At 42.8% G+C, this 16,902-nt stretch overlaps 1 protein-coding gene across 1 annotated transcript in view; it reads left to right on the top strand.

Moving 5' to 3' along the window:
- The window catches only part of traf3ip1 (TNF receptor-associated factor 3 interacting protein 1), a 55,432-nt gene that overhangs the window by 17,280 nt on the left and 21,250 nt on the right, over nt 1-16,902 (top strand). Inside the window, exons 4-8 of the mRNA XM_056289970.1 lie at nt 1,193-1,321; nt 5,884-6,327; nt 6,419-6,493; nt 11,064-11,139; nt 12,583-12,603. Coding sequence (XP_056145945.1) covers nt 1,193-1,321; nt 5,884-6,327; nt 6,419-6,493; nt 11,064-11,139; nt 12,583-12,603 — 745 coding nt within the window. The remainder of the gene's footprint in view (nt 1-1,192; nt 1,322-5,883; nt 6,328-6,418; nt 6,494-11,063; nt 11,140-12,582; nt 12,604-16,902) is intronic.

Genomic DNA, 16,902 nt, shown 5'->3' with positions numbered 1-16,902 from the left:
CTGCCTTTTTGAGAGTGAGCTGGCTGACTAGTACTATTTGATACTGGAAATAGTGAAAGGATAACTTCACCAAAGTTGATGCCATACAGACAATTGGTATATATATATGTATGTATACATAACATTGTCATTCACTCAATCACTGACCCACATTTGTGTTACATTACTTTCACTGAAGTAGAGACACACACATAGGTACGGATGCACAGTCAATGTGCTGTTTTCCACAGCGAACTATAGACTCCAGGGAAAGTGATCTCACTCTGAGGAGAGCTTGTTTGGCTCTGAAATATTTTAATTGAACCCCAGAGGCAGTGTCTGAACAATGGTGTTGGTGCTTGGAGAAACATTGTCATATAATTGTCAAAAATGTGTTGTATTAAAGTTACAACTGCAAACTAGCAGTTTGATTGTGATTTCCAATTGTAAGATGACTATCTCCACTATTTGATTCTTTTGATCTAATTGATGGAACTGATAACACTGGTGTCAAGGGAAAAAAAACTTGTAGGAAAATATCACTAGGTTCTAGTATATTAGAATAACAACTCCGTAAGTGCTTAGTTCATGTTTTTGCTGCATACTCTTGTGAAAAGAAAAGTTAGTCTAAAGTGCATTGGAGAACAGAAAACATAAATCCTTGTATAAACAGCATAGAACAAACAAAGCGTTAAAGAGCAAACACCTGCTAAAGCGATGTAAAGTCTTATGAAGAGCATCATTTAAGAACAGAGGATTTTTTTTAATCATTATTTCAAAATCAATTATCTCAGCTCTCAGAATGTATTAACATCAGATGTGTACCAGAAATATCAAATTGAGTGCTAATCATCTTATTAGCCATAACATATGTTGAAATTGCCACATCTTAGAACCTTGAAGATCTGAAATGACTAAAATAGAGTTTTATAAAACCTTTTGGAAACGTAGTGAGTGCAATTTTGGTGGTGAGTGCAATTTTATACAACCGGTAATGTCAGCCAAAAAGGTAGAGGTGCTACAGCCTTGCTGATAATTCCCATGAAGTATACCAAGAGTGGAATTGGTCAGGTCCAAACATTACCAGCAATCTTGCATCACTGTCTTGTGATCACTGTTTTGTGATGCTCCATTTATCCCCAATGGAGAAATTCTGTTTTCTCTTGGCCCCCATCACATTAAACAGAATAATTCTCCTATATTTGGACTTTAGCTGCCGAGTGAGGAAGCAGTGAAGCGTGTGTTGGCGGGAGACAAGCTGGACATGAAAACAAAGGCCAGCACTTCCCGATCTCAGGACAAGGAGAACAGAGAGGGACGTGAACGTCACCACGACAGAGAGGTGAGAGACCTCTGCTAAAATGTGTGTGTGGGGGGGGGGGGGGGGGGGCTTATCTTTTTTGGTGTCATCTTTACAAATTTTGAAGTTACTCCAAACGCTTGACTTTTTGGATATCTTGCCAAACTAGCTATAAGTCACATCCTATGATGTTGTATTGGGCGTAGAAAAGACGAGAGCAGGGCATGCGGGTAGTGTGGTGGTCTATTCTGTTGCATAACAACACGGGGATCGCCATGTTCAAAACCCCGTGTTACCTCCGGCTTGGTCAGGTGTCCCTACAGACACAATTGGCCGTGTCTGCGGGTGGGAAGCCAGATGTGGGTATGTGTCATGGGTGCTGCACTAGTGCCTCCTCTGGTTGGTCAGAGGGCCTGTTCAGGGGGAAGAGGGAACTGGGGGGAATAGCGTGATCCTCCCACGTGCTACATCCCCCTGGCGAAACTCCTCACTGTCAGGTGAAAAAAAAAGCAGCTGGCGACTCCACATGTATCGGAGGAGGCATATATTAGTCTGCAGCCCTCCCCAGATTGGCAGAGGGGGTGGAGCAGCGACCGGGACGGCTCAGGAGAGTGGGATAATTGACCGGGTACAATTGGGGGAAAAAAAGGGGGGAAAATCAAAAAAAGAAAAAATATGAGAGCAAGCATACTGTGTTTACGTGGGCACCAGATGCCATTATTGTGGATGAGAGCAGGACGATAAAATAGATGACACCGGCAAATCATCCCAACAATGGCAGACGGCACTGCCATCCAGAGTTAAAATAGCTGTTTTTATTATTATTATTATTATTATTAAAGTAGCTGTTTTTAATTTCTACACAAAGTAAAACACAATATTAATTATGTGGTGTGTGTGTGTGCATGTGTGTGCATGAGTATGTAATATAATTATATAAAACAAACACAAAACAATTTTGTACCAATATTTTTTTTTTTTGTTGCAAAAATTACAACATCACCACAGCAACCCATTGTCCTGTGCTGTTTTTTGCCATCCTGTCAACTCTGTTGCAGTTTTTTGTTTTTCCCATGCCGTATGGCCAACTGCTGTTAACTGTGTCCTGGTGGAAAAAAAATGGCTTTGAAGCATTCGAGTCAGCCCTAGGAATTGTATTACAAATCAAAGATGACTTACCTGTGTTATCACCCTTTTGGTTATTTGGGCCTTCTTGTTCTCTTTGCCCTAAAGACTGATTCAAGGGTAGTGTATCCAGGGAAAGAAACGTACGATTTTGACTTCTGGTCCAATTACTAACAAGTCCTAGAATTTGTTAGCATGCTTGCTATTTTGTTAAGCACTTCTGAAATAAAATTCAATTCAATTTTATTGTAATTAAAAACAATGTGCAGGCACATGTTAAAAATGAAATGAGGGCTGTGGCTTCACCAAACAGTGCAAGACAGACACAGACAAACACAGCAAACACAGTATAAGATATACACACATGAAGACCAAAACCTAAAATTAAGTTAAAAAAGAGCTGGAGTACAAAATATTAAAAATATCTACAGACATTCAGTGGGTGGCCAGGTTCAGGTGGGTAAGAGCTTGTGGAGAGAAGCTGTTTTTGAGCCTGGTAGTGCAGGCTCTGAGGCTCCTGTAGTGCCTCCCAGAGCGCAGGGGGGAGAACAGTACATGATTGGGGTGGGTGGGATCCCTGCTGATGCTCAGACCCCTTCGAAGGCAGCATTTGTGATAAATGTCTTTTATGGCTGGGAGCTGGGTACCGGTGATATGCTGGGCCGCCTTGACGATCCGCTGCAGAGCTTTCTGGTCTGACGTGCAGTTGCCGTACCACACTGAGATGCAGATGGTCAGGATGCTCTCTATGGTGCAGTGGTAGAAGTTGGTGAGAATTTTGGGGGGTAGACGGGCACTCCTCAGCCTCCTCAGGAAATGCAGGCATTGTTGGGCCTTTTTCACAAGGGCCTGGGTGTTTAATGTCCATGAAAGGTCCTCGCTGATGTGGAGTCCAAGGAATTTAAAGCTGGAAACACACTCCACTTCCACCCCATTGATGTGTATGGGGGTGTGGCTGCAGCTTCTAGAACTCCTGAAGTCCACAATCAGCTCCTTTGTCTTCTGCACATTAAGGACAAGATTGTTGGTAGTACACCTTGATGTGAGGTGCTCAATCTCGTCTCTGTAGGCCATCTCGTCATTGTTGGTGATACGGCCAATGACTGTGGTGTCATCTGCAAACTTAACTATAACATTTGAGGGGTGAGTTGGCAGGCAGTCGTGGGTGAAGAGGGAGAAAAGGAGGGGGCTCAGAACACAGCCTTGAGGGGCACCTGTGCTGAGGGTCAGGGTGGAGGAGGAGTGGTCACCTAACCTAACAGACTGAGGTCTGTTGGTCAGGAAGTCCAGGATCCAGTTACAGAGGGAGGGGTTGAGGCCAAGGGAGAGGAGTTTGGTGGTTAGTTTGTCGGGGATGCTAGTGTTGAAGGCAGAGCTGTAATCTATAAACAGCATCCGGATGTATGTGTTGTTAAGTTCAAGGTGGGTCAGAGCAATGTGTAGGGCAGTGGCAATGGCATCCTCAGTAGACCTTTTGGGACGGTAGGCGAACTGATGTGGGTCGAATGTGGGGGGGATAATGTTTTTGATGTGAGCCATAACCAGTCTTTCAAAGCACTTCATGGCAATGGGGCTGAGTGCTATGGGTCGGTGGTCATTCAGACATGTGGATGTTGGTTTCTTGGAGACAGGAATGATAGAGGTGGTCTTAAAGCATGCCGGGACTTTAGATTGGGACAGTGAGAGGTTAAATACAGGTATGAAGACCTCAGCCAGCTGGTCGGCACATTCCTGGTAGACTCAACCCGGTATGCCGTCTGGTCCGGCAGCCTTCCGTGTGTTCACTCTGCGCAGTGATTCTCTGACCTCTGCGACTGATAGAGTCAGCACCTGGTTTTCTGGGTGGCTGGGGATTTTTGTGGCTGGGTCAGTATTGTCCTTGTCGAAGCGGGCATAGCAATGATTTAGCTTGTCTGGCAGGGAGGCATCATGGACAGCGGGACTGCGATTAGAGCTTTTATAGTGTGTGATAGACTGAATGCCTTGCCACATTCGTCGAGGATCAGAGTTATTGTCAAAGTGGTCCTCTATTCGTAGGGAATATTTATGTTTGGCTGTTCTGATGCCCTTTTTGAGGTTTGATCTGGCTGCGCTGTAGGCCTCACAGTTACCTGACTTGAATGCTGCATCCTGGACTTTCAGCAGCTGCCGGACCTCACTGGTCATCCAGGGTTTCTGGTTTGGAAAGGTGTGGACTGATTTTTTTGTTGCGACACTCTCAGTGCAAAAGTTAATGTAGGCTAGTATGGCAGATGTCTGTTCATTAATGTCTGTATGGGAGCCATGGGTAGCTGAATGTGCAAAAATACTCCAGTCTGTGTTTTCAAAACAGTCCTGGAGTTCAGAGACTGCTCCTTCTGGCCGGACAGTGATTGTCTTTACTGCTGGCTTGATCCGTTTTATTAGGGGTTTGTAGGCTGGGACCAGGAACAGGCAGAGGTGGTCAGAATGCCCCAGATGAGGGCAGGGAGTAGCTTTGTATGAGTCCTTGATGTTTGTATAGAGATGGTCCAGGGTGTTTTGTCCCCTAGTGGGGCAGGAGACATGCTGATGGAATTTGGGCAATACAGCCCTGAGGTTAGCCTGATTAAAATCACCACCTATGATAAAGGCATTGTCCGGGCGTTTGGTCTGTTGTCTGCTGATGGCACATTGTAGCTGCTTAAGTGCTACCTTAGCATTACCATGTGGGGGGATGTATATAGCGGCAATGGTAATGGCCGTTAGCTCCCTGGGCAGGTAAAAAGGCCTGCACTGAATCATAAGGAGCTCGAGATCAGCAGAGCAATGCCTTTCGACGATCTTTATATTGTTGCACCACGAGTTACTGACATAAATACTCAAACCTCCTCGCGGATCTTGCCGGAGTCCGCTGTCCTGTCGGCACGGAAGGCTGTGCGGCCCGCTAGCGGCTATGTTGCTGTTGAGCCAAGTTTCAGTAAACATCAGCAGACAGCAGTTCTGCAGCCTTTTCTGAGAGGACAGCCTGAGTCTTATCTCGTCCATTTTGTTAGCTAACGACCGGACATCAGCCATGAAGATGCTGGGGAGGGAAACTTTGAAGGGAGCGCTACTTAGCTTAGCATGTAGCCCGCCACGTTTTCCCCTCTTTTGTTTACGTTTCCGACGGGGGCAGCGTTTCCACTGCGAGACCGGTGAGCGGATAATATCGGTGGGGAAATTGTCCGTGATGGTGGAGGGAAGTGAGTAATCCGTTCTGAGGTTTAAAAGTTCCTGACGGTTGTAGAAGAGCGCATGACCTACACTTGTTAGTAAACTTAAAACTAACGTATAAATAACAAAGAAAACACGACACTGAACAGGGAACCACAGTAGCCGCTGCGTCCAGCGCGCTGCCATCTTGAATTCCGCTTCCAAATGATGGTTAGTTTTCTACAGGAAAGGGTTGGTAGGAACAATAACCAGTATTGATCAAAATTAATTTGGTTTTCATGTCTTAACTCGTCATAATTTTTCAGGAGAGGAAGGAGATCACGGAGCACAGTGGGAGCCAGGACCGGAAGGACCTAGATCAGCATAAGGAACAAGAGAGCCGGAGGAGAGAGGGAGAAAAGGAGCACCGGCGTGACGGGGAGCGCTCTGACAAGCACCACCGGAGTGAGCGGGATCGCACCAAAGACCGTGACAAAGACAAGAGCCGTGACCGCGAACGAGACAAAGACAAAAGACAAATGAAGGACAGGGAAAGGGAGAAAGACAGAGATAGAGATAAAGAGAAAGATAGGGGGAAAGAGAAAGACCGGGAAAGGACTAGAGAAAGGGACTCCCAGAGAGAGAGAGACCGAGACCATGAAAAAGACAGGGAGAAACGACGGGACCGAGACAAAGAGCGGGAGAAGGACAGAGATCGACACAGAGAAAGTGATGGAAGAAACAAGGCTCTGGAGAAAGGCAATAGGAAGGTACATCGAAGTGCATTTCAGTTTCATGTAGCAGCCAGCGTGTCAGCAGTGGATGGTAGTAAATTTTGTTTCTTGCTGTTTGTGTATTTAGACCAGGATTTCAGAAGAACCACGACAGAAGACTCACCCAGAAGAGCCCAGCAAATCAGCCAAACCTGTGTCAGCAGTAAGTTATTTTCTAATGCAGTAAAAGTCCCAATTTACAAATGTGTGGCTGCCATTTACTGTTACTTTAGTTTACATGACTCATCATCCCCTGAGCTCAGGACCACAGTCTGTCTGACCATAGCTCCAACCTTAAACCCAAATTCTGTCTTCTGCCGTAATAATATTGTGTTACTTTCATACATACGTAGACAGTAAAGTAAATATTACCCACGTCTCTTTTTCTTATCTACACTTTTTAGGCTGACGATGAAGCATCTGAGGTATTTGTCCATGTGTGTACCTGCTAGCCTAGCTTGCTACATGCCCTCTTACTTTGTACACTGCAAATGAAGGGGCTGATGCTCTTTTCATGCCTGAAATTGCTTCATTCTGTAGGGCTTAATGTAGACCAAGTGAACTAAATTTAGTTTTTATGAGCTTCACTTGTAATTTTTTTTTTTAACTTGTTCATAATTTGGGAATTGGGTCAGTTAATGTTGTTCCTCCTTTTCTGAAAGATACCAGTACCAGCAGAAGAGGTATACGTGACTTACTGAAATATAATCAGTAGAAACATAGATCTTGGGATGGGTAGTTGGTGTAGTGCTACTGTGTTGTAGTTATTGTGATGTGTTTGTGGTGGCTGTCTTGGTTTAGGGCCTGCTATGATTGTGTCTGAATGTTAACCTTGTAGCAGATCAACTTTGCCTTCAGTCTGTGCCAGTAGTTTTATGGCTTTTACACTATAAATGTGGCTAATTTACACTACCGTTCAAAAGTTTGGGATCACCCAAACAATTTCGTGTTTTCCATGAAAAGTCACACTTTTTCACCACCATATGTTGTGAAATGAATAGAAAATAGAGTCAAGACATTGACAAGGTTAGAAATAATGATTTGTATTTGAAATAAGATTTTTTTTACATCAAACTTTGCTTTCGTCAAAGAATCCTCCATTTGCAGCAATTACAGCATTGCAGACCTTTGGCATTCTAGCTGTTAATTTGTTGAGGTAATCTGGAGAAATTGCACCCCACGCTTCCAGAAGCAGCTCCCACAAGTTGGATTGGTTGGATGGGCACTTCTTTGAGCAGATTGAGTTTCTGGAGCATCACATTTGTGGGGTCAATTAAACGCTCAAAATGGCCAGAAAAAGAGAACTTTCATCTGAAACTCGACAGTCTATCCTTGTTCTTAGAAATGAAGGCTATTCCATGCGAGAAATTGCTAAGAAATTGAAGATTTCCTACACCGGTGTGTACTACTCCCTTCAGAGGACAGCACAAACAGGCTCTAACAGGTACTATTTAATGAAGATGCCAGTTGGGGACCTGTGAGGTGTCTGTTTCTCAAACTAGAGACTCTAATGTACTTATCTTCTTGCTCAGTTGTGCAACGCGGCCTCCCACTTGTTTTTCTACTCTGGTTAGAGCCTGTTTGTGCTGTCCTCTGAAGGGAGTAGTACACACCGGTGTAGGAAATCTTCAATTTCTTAGCAATTTCTCGCATGGAATAGCCTTCATTTCTAAGAACAAGAATAGACTGTCGAGTTTCAGATGAAAGTTCTCTTTTTCTGGCCATTTTGAGCGTTTAATTGACCCCACAAATGTGATGCTCCAGAAACTCAATCTGCTCAAAGAAGTGCCCATCCAACCAATCCAACTTGTGGGAGCTGCTTCTGGAAGCGTGGGGTGCAATTTCTCCAGATTACCTCAACAAATTAACAGCTAGAATGCCAAAGGTCTACAATGCTGTAATTGCTGCAAATGGAGGATTCTTTGACGAAAGCAAAGTTTGATGTAAAAAAAATCTTATTTCAAATACAAATCATTATTTCTAACCTTGTCAATGTCTTGACTCTATTTTCTATTCATTTCACAACATATGGTGGTGAATAAGTGTGACTTTTCATGGAAAACACAAAATTGTTTGGGTGATCCCAAACTTTTGAACGGTAGTGTATGTTTGGGCCATATCTACTAAGATAAGTGTAAGTTAACGCAAGTTGGCCGACAGTTAGTCCCTATGGGGATGGACAGTTTAGCACAGTATCTCCTGAAACTGGGCAGGATAATTAACAAAGGTGTTGTCATGTTAATCTAAATGTGACTGGCACATGTTGTGTGTATGTGTGCCTTCAGTCACTCCAAGTACATTTGTGAACTCTGCTCTATTATGAAACCTGTTTGGTTGGATTGACAGCATTGTGGTCGTTTGGGAACTATATTTATTTCTGCACTCTACAGTAGTGCATTAAGGACGTGCTACAGCGTGTATGATAATAGTCTGTGTAGCATTTATCAGTTCAGTATTCTTGTTTCAAAATGATAATAGAAAATTATAACATTGGATCATTTGTATCATGATCAATTTGGATCATTTGGATCATTGGATTGGAACATTGGATTGGGTTAGGTAATTTCTTGCTTCTTAAATAGGTGAAGAGGTGGGATTTTGGGCTCTTTCTTAAATTTGATTTTTGTTTTATAGTTTGAAAAAATAGAAAATTGCACTACTCTGAAATGCCACCATCACTGGAAATAACTGGAGACAGTTAAATAGTTTGGTCAGGAGTTTCATTATTGCACGATTCCTTCTGGTTTTGTGTTTCCAGACTGAGAATATTGTGACATGGCAGGTGATAAGTTTGCACGGTGTATTCTTCTGACATTGTGAATAAATTTACACATGCAGAAAAAACTCTTCCCTTTCTGACATGTTCCCTCTGTGCCCTGCTGTGTCTCCTCTGAGTCACAGTGATCGCAGCCATGTCAGTGGTGCAAGACATGCTTTTCAGAGGTGTAAAATAGCAACACGATTGTATTCCTTCTCTTTCATTTTGAGAGGTTGTGAAGTAATTTTCTTGTTTGCGCTGTCAGATTTGGGGTTTATTTTCATAATCTCCTCCCAATATTTTTGCGCTTTGAAAAGGGAAACTCCTATATGCAATGAAGCTGAGGTGCAGAAACGTTTGACCCACCCATTGCCTCCTCTCATTCACACAAAATGCCCATTGCAGACTTAGCAATAAATCTTGACAGTACGCCAAAAGAGAGTTTACACTGGCATGAAATGTTAGTAGCTCTATCTCTTAAGTTCTTTGTCTTAATACCCAGCAGAAGCAGTGGAGAACCAGGTAACAACTTCTTAGGGCTCTATCTTACACCCGGCACAATGCAGTGCTAAGTACAATGCAAGTGCCTTTGCTAGCTTCAGATCGATGCAGGTGTCATTTTCCCATCCAGCGCCCGTGTTGTTTAAATAGCAGATGTACTTGCACCCACCAGAGTGCCCATGGGTGTGTTGGTCTTAAAATGAGGTGTGGTCAGGCACATTGTTGGTGCATTGCTATCTTGAGGCAGTGGAGAGGAGATGGGTCTGGCCATATCCTCCAACGCCTACCCGCCTCCTGCAACACCTCTCACCACCAAACCTTACCCTAACCCTAACCTTAACCACTCACCTTTACTGAATGCCTAGAGCATCATCAGTTGCCTGAAAGTGAAACAACCAAAGTGGGAGGAGGTGGAGGTGGGAGGAGGTAGAGGTGGGGGGAGTTGGAGGTGTCCTCAGTCTGCCGCTAGACTCTATTTGCGGAAAGCAATTGCGCCATTGACCAACAAAAACCTGGTCGTAAGTTAGTGGCACAGTATTTTACTGTTATTTTAAGGGCATATTATTGAAATAGTAATAGCCACCTACATAGGCGGATGTACTTCCCACATGATCAGATCCATTTCCTCTGCAGAGAAGCGTTCTTTCATACTATTTGGCAAATTGCCATTATAATAGCAACCTGCCAAGGTGCAAGTGCACCTGGCTTTTAAGCGGAATGGGAGATGACACTGGTTTATTTCATGTTATGCCAAAAACACTAATAATTAATTGAGAGACCAAGTACAATCCCTTTAAACGCTCAGCTTATCCGCCATTAAACTAGCAAAAGTGGATTTGGAAACACCCTAAATGCACTTGCACCATGCACCTAAGACTGTGTACTTAGATTGTTAAAATAGAGCCCTAATTCTTATAAATGATAATATAGGGGGAAACACTTTCAGTGGAATAAGTCAACTTACCTACTCTGCTTTGAGAATGCAGTTTGCCTGTAGAGATAGTGTATGTGAGTGCCTATCAGTGGGTGCATCTTTTTTTTCTGTGCCTTATTCCACTGTTGCTCTTTTAGCATTGAGTTTCAAGTTATTCATGTTTCATTGTTTAGGCCCACTCCCCTGTGCTTTCGTGGATTGAAATACTCAAGGAGGATAAGTTCTTCACAATCAAAATGCATGCATCACTTTTCTGAAATAAAAACAGATGCCAGAGACATCCTCCTCTTTCATTTGGAGAAATGTTGTGAAGTAATTTTCCTGCGTGCTCTCCTGTGTGATCACAAAGGAAATTACAAATTAGAAATTATTTTCTGTTAAATCCGTCAGTCACAAATAAGGGCATGGAATTTCAATATTTTGATGGTTAGTTTGATCCAGAATGTAGGCTATTCAGAGTGTAGGTGATTAACTACTTTTGTTGAGTATTATCTCATGGATGCATTTTGTTTTTGTCCCTTCCTCTGTCCCCTCTTCCAGTCTGACAGTCCAGCCAGAATACCTCGGCCCTCATCTGCCAAAGGGCAGAGACGCAGGCCCAAAGTCGGGGGTCAAGGTGATGACAGCCTCCTGCCAGCACCATCACCATTCTTGTACCTTTTTCTAATTAACAGTTAGGGCACCTCTCACATAATTAAAAAAAATAAAAATTTCATTTTTTTCCATCAACTATTAATCAGTAATGAGTTTCTTTTTCGTTTTATTTCTAGGGTTTTTTTTTTTCAGGAATTCCACTATTTTGGATAAAAGTGTTTCCAATAGAATACTAAGGTTTTTTAATTAGCGCTTTTGTGTTGCAGTTCACATCACAGATTAATGTCCCCCTAAGGATGAAGCTTGTAAGATTTGAAAATGGAAATAATTCCAAAATGTTGTTAATTAATCCATAAGGATGTTTAAATGGACCTCCACTGTGGACTTTTACCTCTGTAAAAGCTTTAAGGATATTCCTGTTTTTTACAACCCGGGTCTTATTTTCATAGTTTTTGCCATTGTGCATATCAGACATGATATAATTCACTGGTGTAATTGTGGAAACCTTGAGCACGGGACCTCTACTGGACTCAGCTTTACAGTGGAAAAGCTTAAGTCCTTATGATTTACATGTGAACAAATGTCTTCATTACTCAAATGCTTAATTTTGCATAATAGCAGTAGCATCTTACGGGGCGTTGGAACACCAGCCTTAAACCTGTCCTGTTCACTACAACAGTTGCACAAAAAAGTGCCTCAGTTAGTGTGTACCTTACTTCTCATTATCTGTGATTTCTCAGTTGTGCCGGCTGGGTAGTTATCCGATGGTTAAAATTACTGACACAAAGTATGGTTGTCATTCCTGCAAGTTGAACCAGGAGGTATCTTAGCCATGTGGTGGAACATTTTTGATAATATTGAACATTTCAAAAGATAACTTTTAACTTGCGCTTTAATTTTCACTTTCAAATAAGTGGTTTAGATAGTTGGGTTAAATTGGACTTGTTGAAACAAGCTCGATGCTCATGTTCCTATGCCCCAGCAGAGGTCCTATATCCACAATCTCCACAATGAAGCCGGTAAGTAAAATGTTAGCATAACCAATATGCAAAATGGTTAAAACTACAAGAGCCAGGTTGTAAAAAGCCAGAATTTTTCTGTAAGGGTTGTAGGTTTAAGGCCACCTCAGTAAATTTCTCCAAGGAAGATACACAGCAAAAAGCAGATGTACAAGTTGTGGGTGGCTTGATTGTTATATGATAAATAGGTAAAAATGCTGTGAGTAATGTGTAAACAAATGTCTTTGGGGAGGGTATTGTTAAAGTTTAAAAAAGTTTTGTCCAACCTTGGCTGATTTATTAATGGGTGATAGCCATATGAACTGGCACATCACATTATTGACATAATGTATTGTGCAGGCCTTTAAGCACCCTTGCTTGTATGAAGTTGCAGTGGAGCCCAAGTGGTCTTTTTTTTCAATAACAGAAACTAATGCTCCTCTCTCTTTTTATGTTCTTCTCTACAGATGAGTCTGACAGTGAAGGAGGTAAGTCGGATTCTCTGTCTCTCTGCCTGGCTACTTCACGGACACACACTAACAAACACATACTGCGTGCTATTGTCATCATCCATGTATCTCAGCATTCAGCTGAATACACACACACACACACACACACACCAGTGTTGTAGTACTCGAGCCCAGGACTCGGACTCGAATCCAACTCAAGTCCTGATTTTCAGGACTCGTGACAACTTGGACTTGAGCACTGAGGACTCGGACTCGGACTTAGACTCGAGCATTGACTGCATTCGGACTTGGAAGTTGGAGATGAGGACTCGGACTTGTTAATTGATAAAGACTGTTTTTTGTTTTTGTTAGTTTTTTTTTGTAATAGGCCCTAATAATTTGGCATAAGATATTGATAGCTACCGTAACATTATTCAATTTCGTGCAAGGGCATGCACGTGTGTTCTTCCTACATGCAGATTCACGTGCATACCCTCATGTTCAGTAACAGTTAGTGCTAAGATGCCTAAAGAGACGCCCCAAATTGTGCGCTTTGCTTACATGAATTTTACATCAAATTCCAGCAAGAGCACTGCTAGATGTTTGATATGTAAACGAACTACTGAGGAGAAGACCAGGACAACCGCAAACTTCAACAGACATCTGTCAAGGATGCACCCAGAAAACCTTGATGACTCAGACTCGGAGTCAGGTAATGGGGACTTGACTCGGACTCGACTCGGACTCTTCTTTGGGGACTCGGACTTGGACTGGAACACTGGAGACTCGAGACTCAACTCGGACTCAAGGTTTAGTGACTCGACTACAACACTGACACGCACACACAAGCACGTGCACGCGTATTCACACTTTAGCTTAGATTCACACTGCAGGCAAACCAAATTTGTTTCTCAAATCAGATCTTTAAGACAGACTGTCTGCACTGTTATTTGCAAGTGATCAGATTGGATTTGTGTTTCCAGACACCACCCACCTATCTGCACGGGTTACTGTAGTAACGATGTAGGTGTGAGTAACTATGTATGCTGGTGACGTAGTTTACAAACTCGGAAGCATGAGAAATGGAGAGCCATCATCTCACCCTCCAAACAATCGCGCTGTTAAGTTGTGGTGCAGAACTCCTCTGTGGCACTAGACAAACTCAGAGACGGAGGGAGCTGGTATGCATTCTTTGCTTCAGTCATGGATTTGACGTTGTCGTGTGTCGCATTGCGAGTGATGGAAAAGACAGTTTGAAATCCGATTTGGGCGGCCAGAGTGTCCGGACTGATACACATCTGTGGAATCACAAATTTTTGTTTTTTTTTTTTGCTGTCCAGACTTTCTAAAATTCATCTGGATACAATCTGGATTGGGCTGGCAGTCTGAACAAGGCCGTTGAGACAGGGTTGAATTCTTATCTGATCTGTGCATGATAGAAATGCCCACATGTCAAAGGGTTCATATAGATATAACACCTTGATATAGAACCACAGGTCAGTGGCATTTGTTATAATCAATTTAATTTCCTTTGGTTGTTTTTATTCTTTCTTTCTTTTCTTTTTTTTGAGGCTTTTAACCAGTGGTTTTCAGATAAGACAATCATCTCCTTATGTTATATATTTGAATACCATTGGCTTCTCCTTTTTAAGAATTGGTAGTCGGTTAAATACAAAATGAAGTACGGGGCAATTTCCAGTCACAGCTATCCTCCAGAACAACACACTAAGGTATTTAAAACTACTATTGACATACATTCATACAAAAGTGCACAGTCCTAGTACAAATTCATAGCATCGTCGTTGTTCAAAGTGAATTTCACAAAAGGTTGTTCATGTTAAGGGCCATATGTACTCCAGATGGACTACATCTTACTACATCTAATGTCTATTCTGTAAATACTACTGGAAGTGTTCAAGGTCAGTTGATTGGAAGAAATATGAGAATTAATGCAAAAATACAAAAATATATCCACAAACTGCTCCTAAAGGCCTTTTCACACAAGGGGCGGTTTTTTGTTTTTTTTTGTTTTGTTTTTTTGTGTGCAATTAATTCGCACATTAACATGTTTTTTTCAAACTGTTTTTGTTTTGTTATGTGAGTACTTTCACATAGAAAGCAAATTTTAAATGGCCAATAAAGTGATGTAATTTTTTTTCCGAAACGAGGTCGATTTTTCGGAGCTTTTGCACTGCGGATGAAGGCATGAACCAATCTCGCTGTGCAGAACAGACTTCACGTCACAACTCCTGATGACAATGGTGGACTTTTTAATTGTTTTGTATCATGCTGGGCAGGGTGTTGACGTCATCTAAATATAGCCTTATTGTAGCCTTAATATGAATGATGAACAATTAATAACTTTCAATAAAAGAATAGATGAGAGGACGTACGGGTAGCGTAGCGGTCTATTCCATTGCCTACCAACACGGAGATCGCCGGTTCGAATCCCCCGTGTTACCTCCGGCTACAGATACAACTGGTCGTGTCTGCGAGTGGGTTGCTGGATGTGGGTATGTGTCCTGGTCGCTGCACTGGCGCCTCCTCTGGTTGGTTGGGGTGCCTGTTCGGGGGGGAGGGGGAACTGGGGGGAATAGCATGATCCTCCCACATGTTACGTCCCCCTGGTGAAACTCTTCACTGTCAGGTGAAAAAAAGCGGCTGGTGACTCCACATGTATCAGAGGAGGCATGTAGTAGTCTGCAGCCCTCCCCGGATCAGCAGAGGGGGTGGAGCAGTGACCGGGACGGCTCAGAAGAGTGGGGTAATTTGCCGGATACAATTGGGGAGAAAAAAGGGGGAAAATTCCAATAAAAAAAAAATAGACGAGATGATAAAAATCAATAGACTATCTGTTTACAAATTATATGAATAAAATAAAAACACGGTTCCTACGCATACATGACAGTGTACAGTCACTTAACAAGTTCCTCTTTTTGTGGACAGCTGGTTAGAAAAGATTTAGATTTCTGTTCATCTCAAGAAGTTTTGTTCCTCCGAACATCAGATTTGTTCTCAGTCTCACAGTGAAGTGCGCCTATCATAATTTATGCAGGTGGATGCAGTGTTTTTTGTTTTGATGAAATTACAGGCGAATTCTGTCACAAATTTGTGTTACAAATTCATATTGCTGCCGGTATGAATAGTTTTGATGTGAAATATTCGCAGGCAAATATTTGACATATTCGTGTTGTTTATTCATCACGTCCCCGGTGTGCAAAAGCTTTAAGTCCCCAAGACTCAGTCGCAGTAGTTCCCATCCTGCCGTTTAGTGACTGAGGTATTCAGCAAGCAGCTACCTGACAAGTTTTGCTGACTGAAAAATTAAACTGAAGGAAACTTTAAAATGAGCTTGCCATTTATTATTCCTTCCACGGTCAGTGTCTCTGTAGTCTGACTCACAGGAAGTAGGCTGTGGGTATAATAAACCTGCAGTTGGCCGACTATTTTTTTTTTTGGATTCCTCCCCTTTCTTCCTATTATACTTGACCAATTACCCCACTCTTCCGAGCCATTCCAGTCACTGCTCCACCCCCTCTGCTGATCTGGGGAGGGCTGCAGACTACCACACACCTCCGATACATGTGGAGTCGCCAGCTGCTTCTTTTCACCTGACAGTGAGGAGTTTCGCCAGGGGGACATAGCACATGGGAGGATCACACTATTCCGCCCAGTTCCCCCTCCCCCCCGAACAGGTGCCCCAACCGACCAGAGGAGTTACTAGTGCAGCGGCCAGGACACATACCCACATCCGGCTTCCCACCCGCAGACACGACCAGTTGCATCTGTAGGGACACCCAACCAAGCCGGAGGTAACACGGGGATTTGAACCGGCAATCCCCGTGTTGGTAGGCAACGGAATAGACCGCCAAGCCACCTGGACGCCCCCTTGGCCAACTATTTTAGTTGAAATTCTCCTCCCCTTCCACTATCTGCCACTATCTGCGTGTTGCTATTTTCAGTGTCCCCGTTGCTATGTGAAACAACAACAACCGTATTGTTGCATGGCCAGATCTATCTGAACACTTAATTTTAGCGCTGTCGAGATAGTCACCTTAATACATCTCTGGACAGCATAGCATGAATAACAATTGGTGATAAATGTAGTTATATAGGCAAGTTGTCATAGAAAAAAAACTTCTGTATAGCTAGTCATAAAACTTTGTTTAATCATCAATGACAGGACTATATGAGTCGTACATGTCGCTTCTATGTATGTACTATATATCAATCTCTATGTATCGAATCTGATTTTACTACAGTTGCAGGACCACAGCAACTTGTGAATGCACCATGGAAATGCCCAGACTCTGTCTTGCAAGAGTCTCATGCCTGACG

Source organism: Lampris incognitus, chromosome 11 (genome assembly GCF_029633865.1).
Source record: "Lampris incognitus isolate fLamInc1 chromosome 11, fLamInc1.hap2, whole genome shotgun sequence".
In the NCBI taxonomy this organism is placed as follows: Eukaryota; Metazoa; Chordata; class Actinopteri; order Lampriformes; family Lampridae; genus Lampris; species Lampris incognitus.
This window is presented reverse-complemented; position numbering and strand designations above follow the sequence as displayed.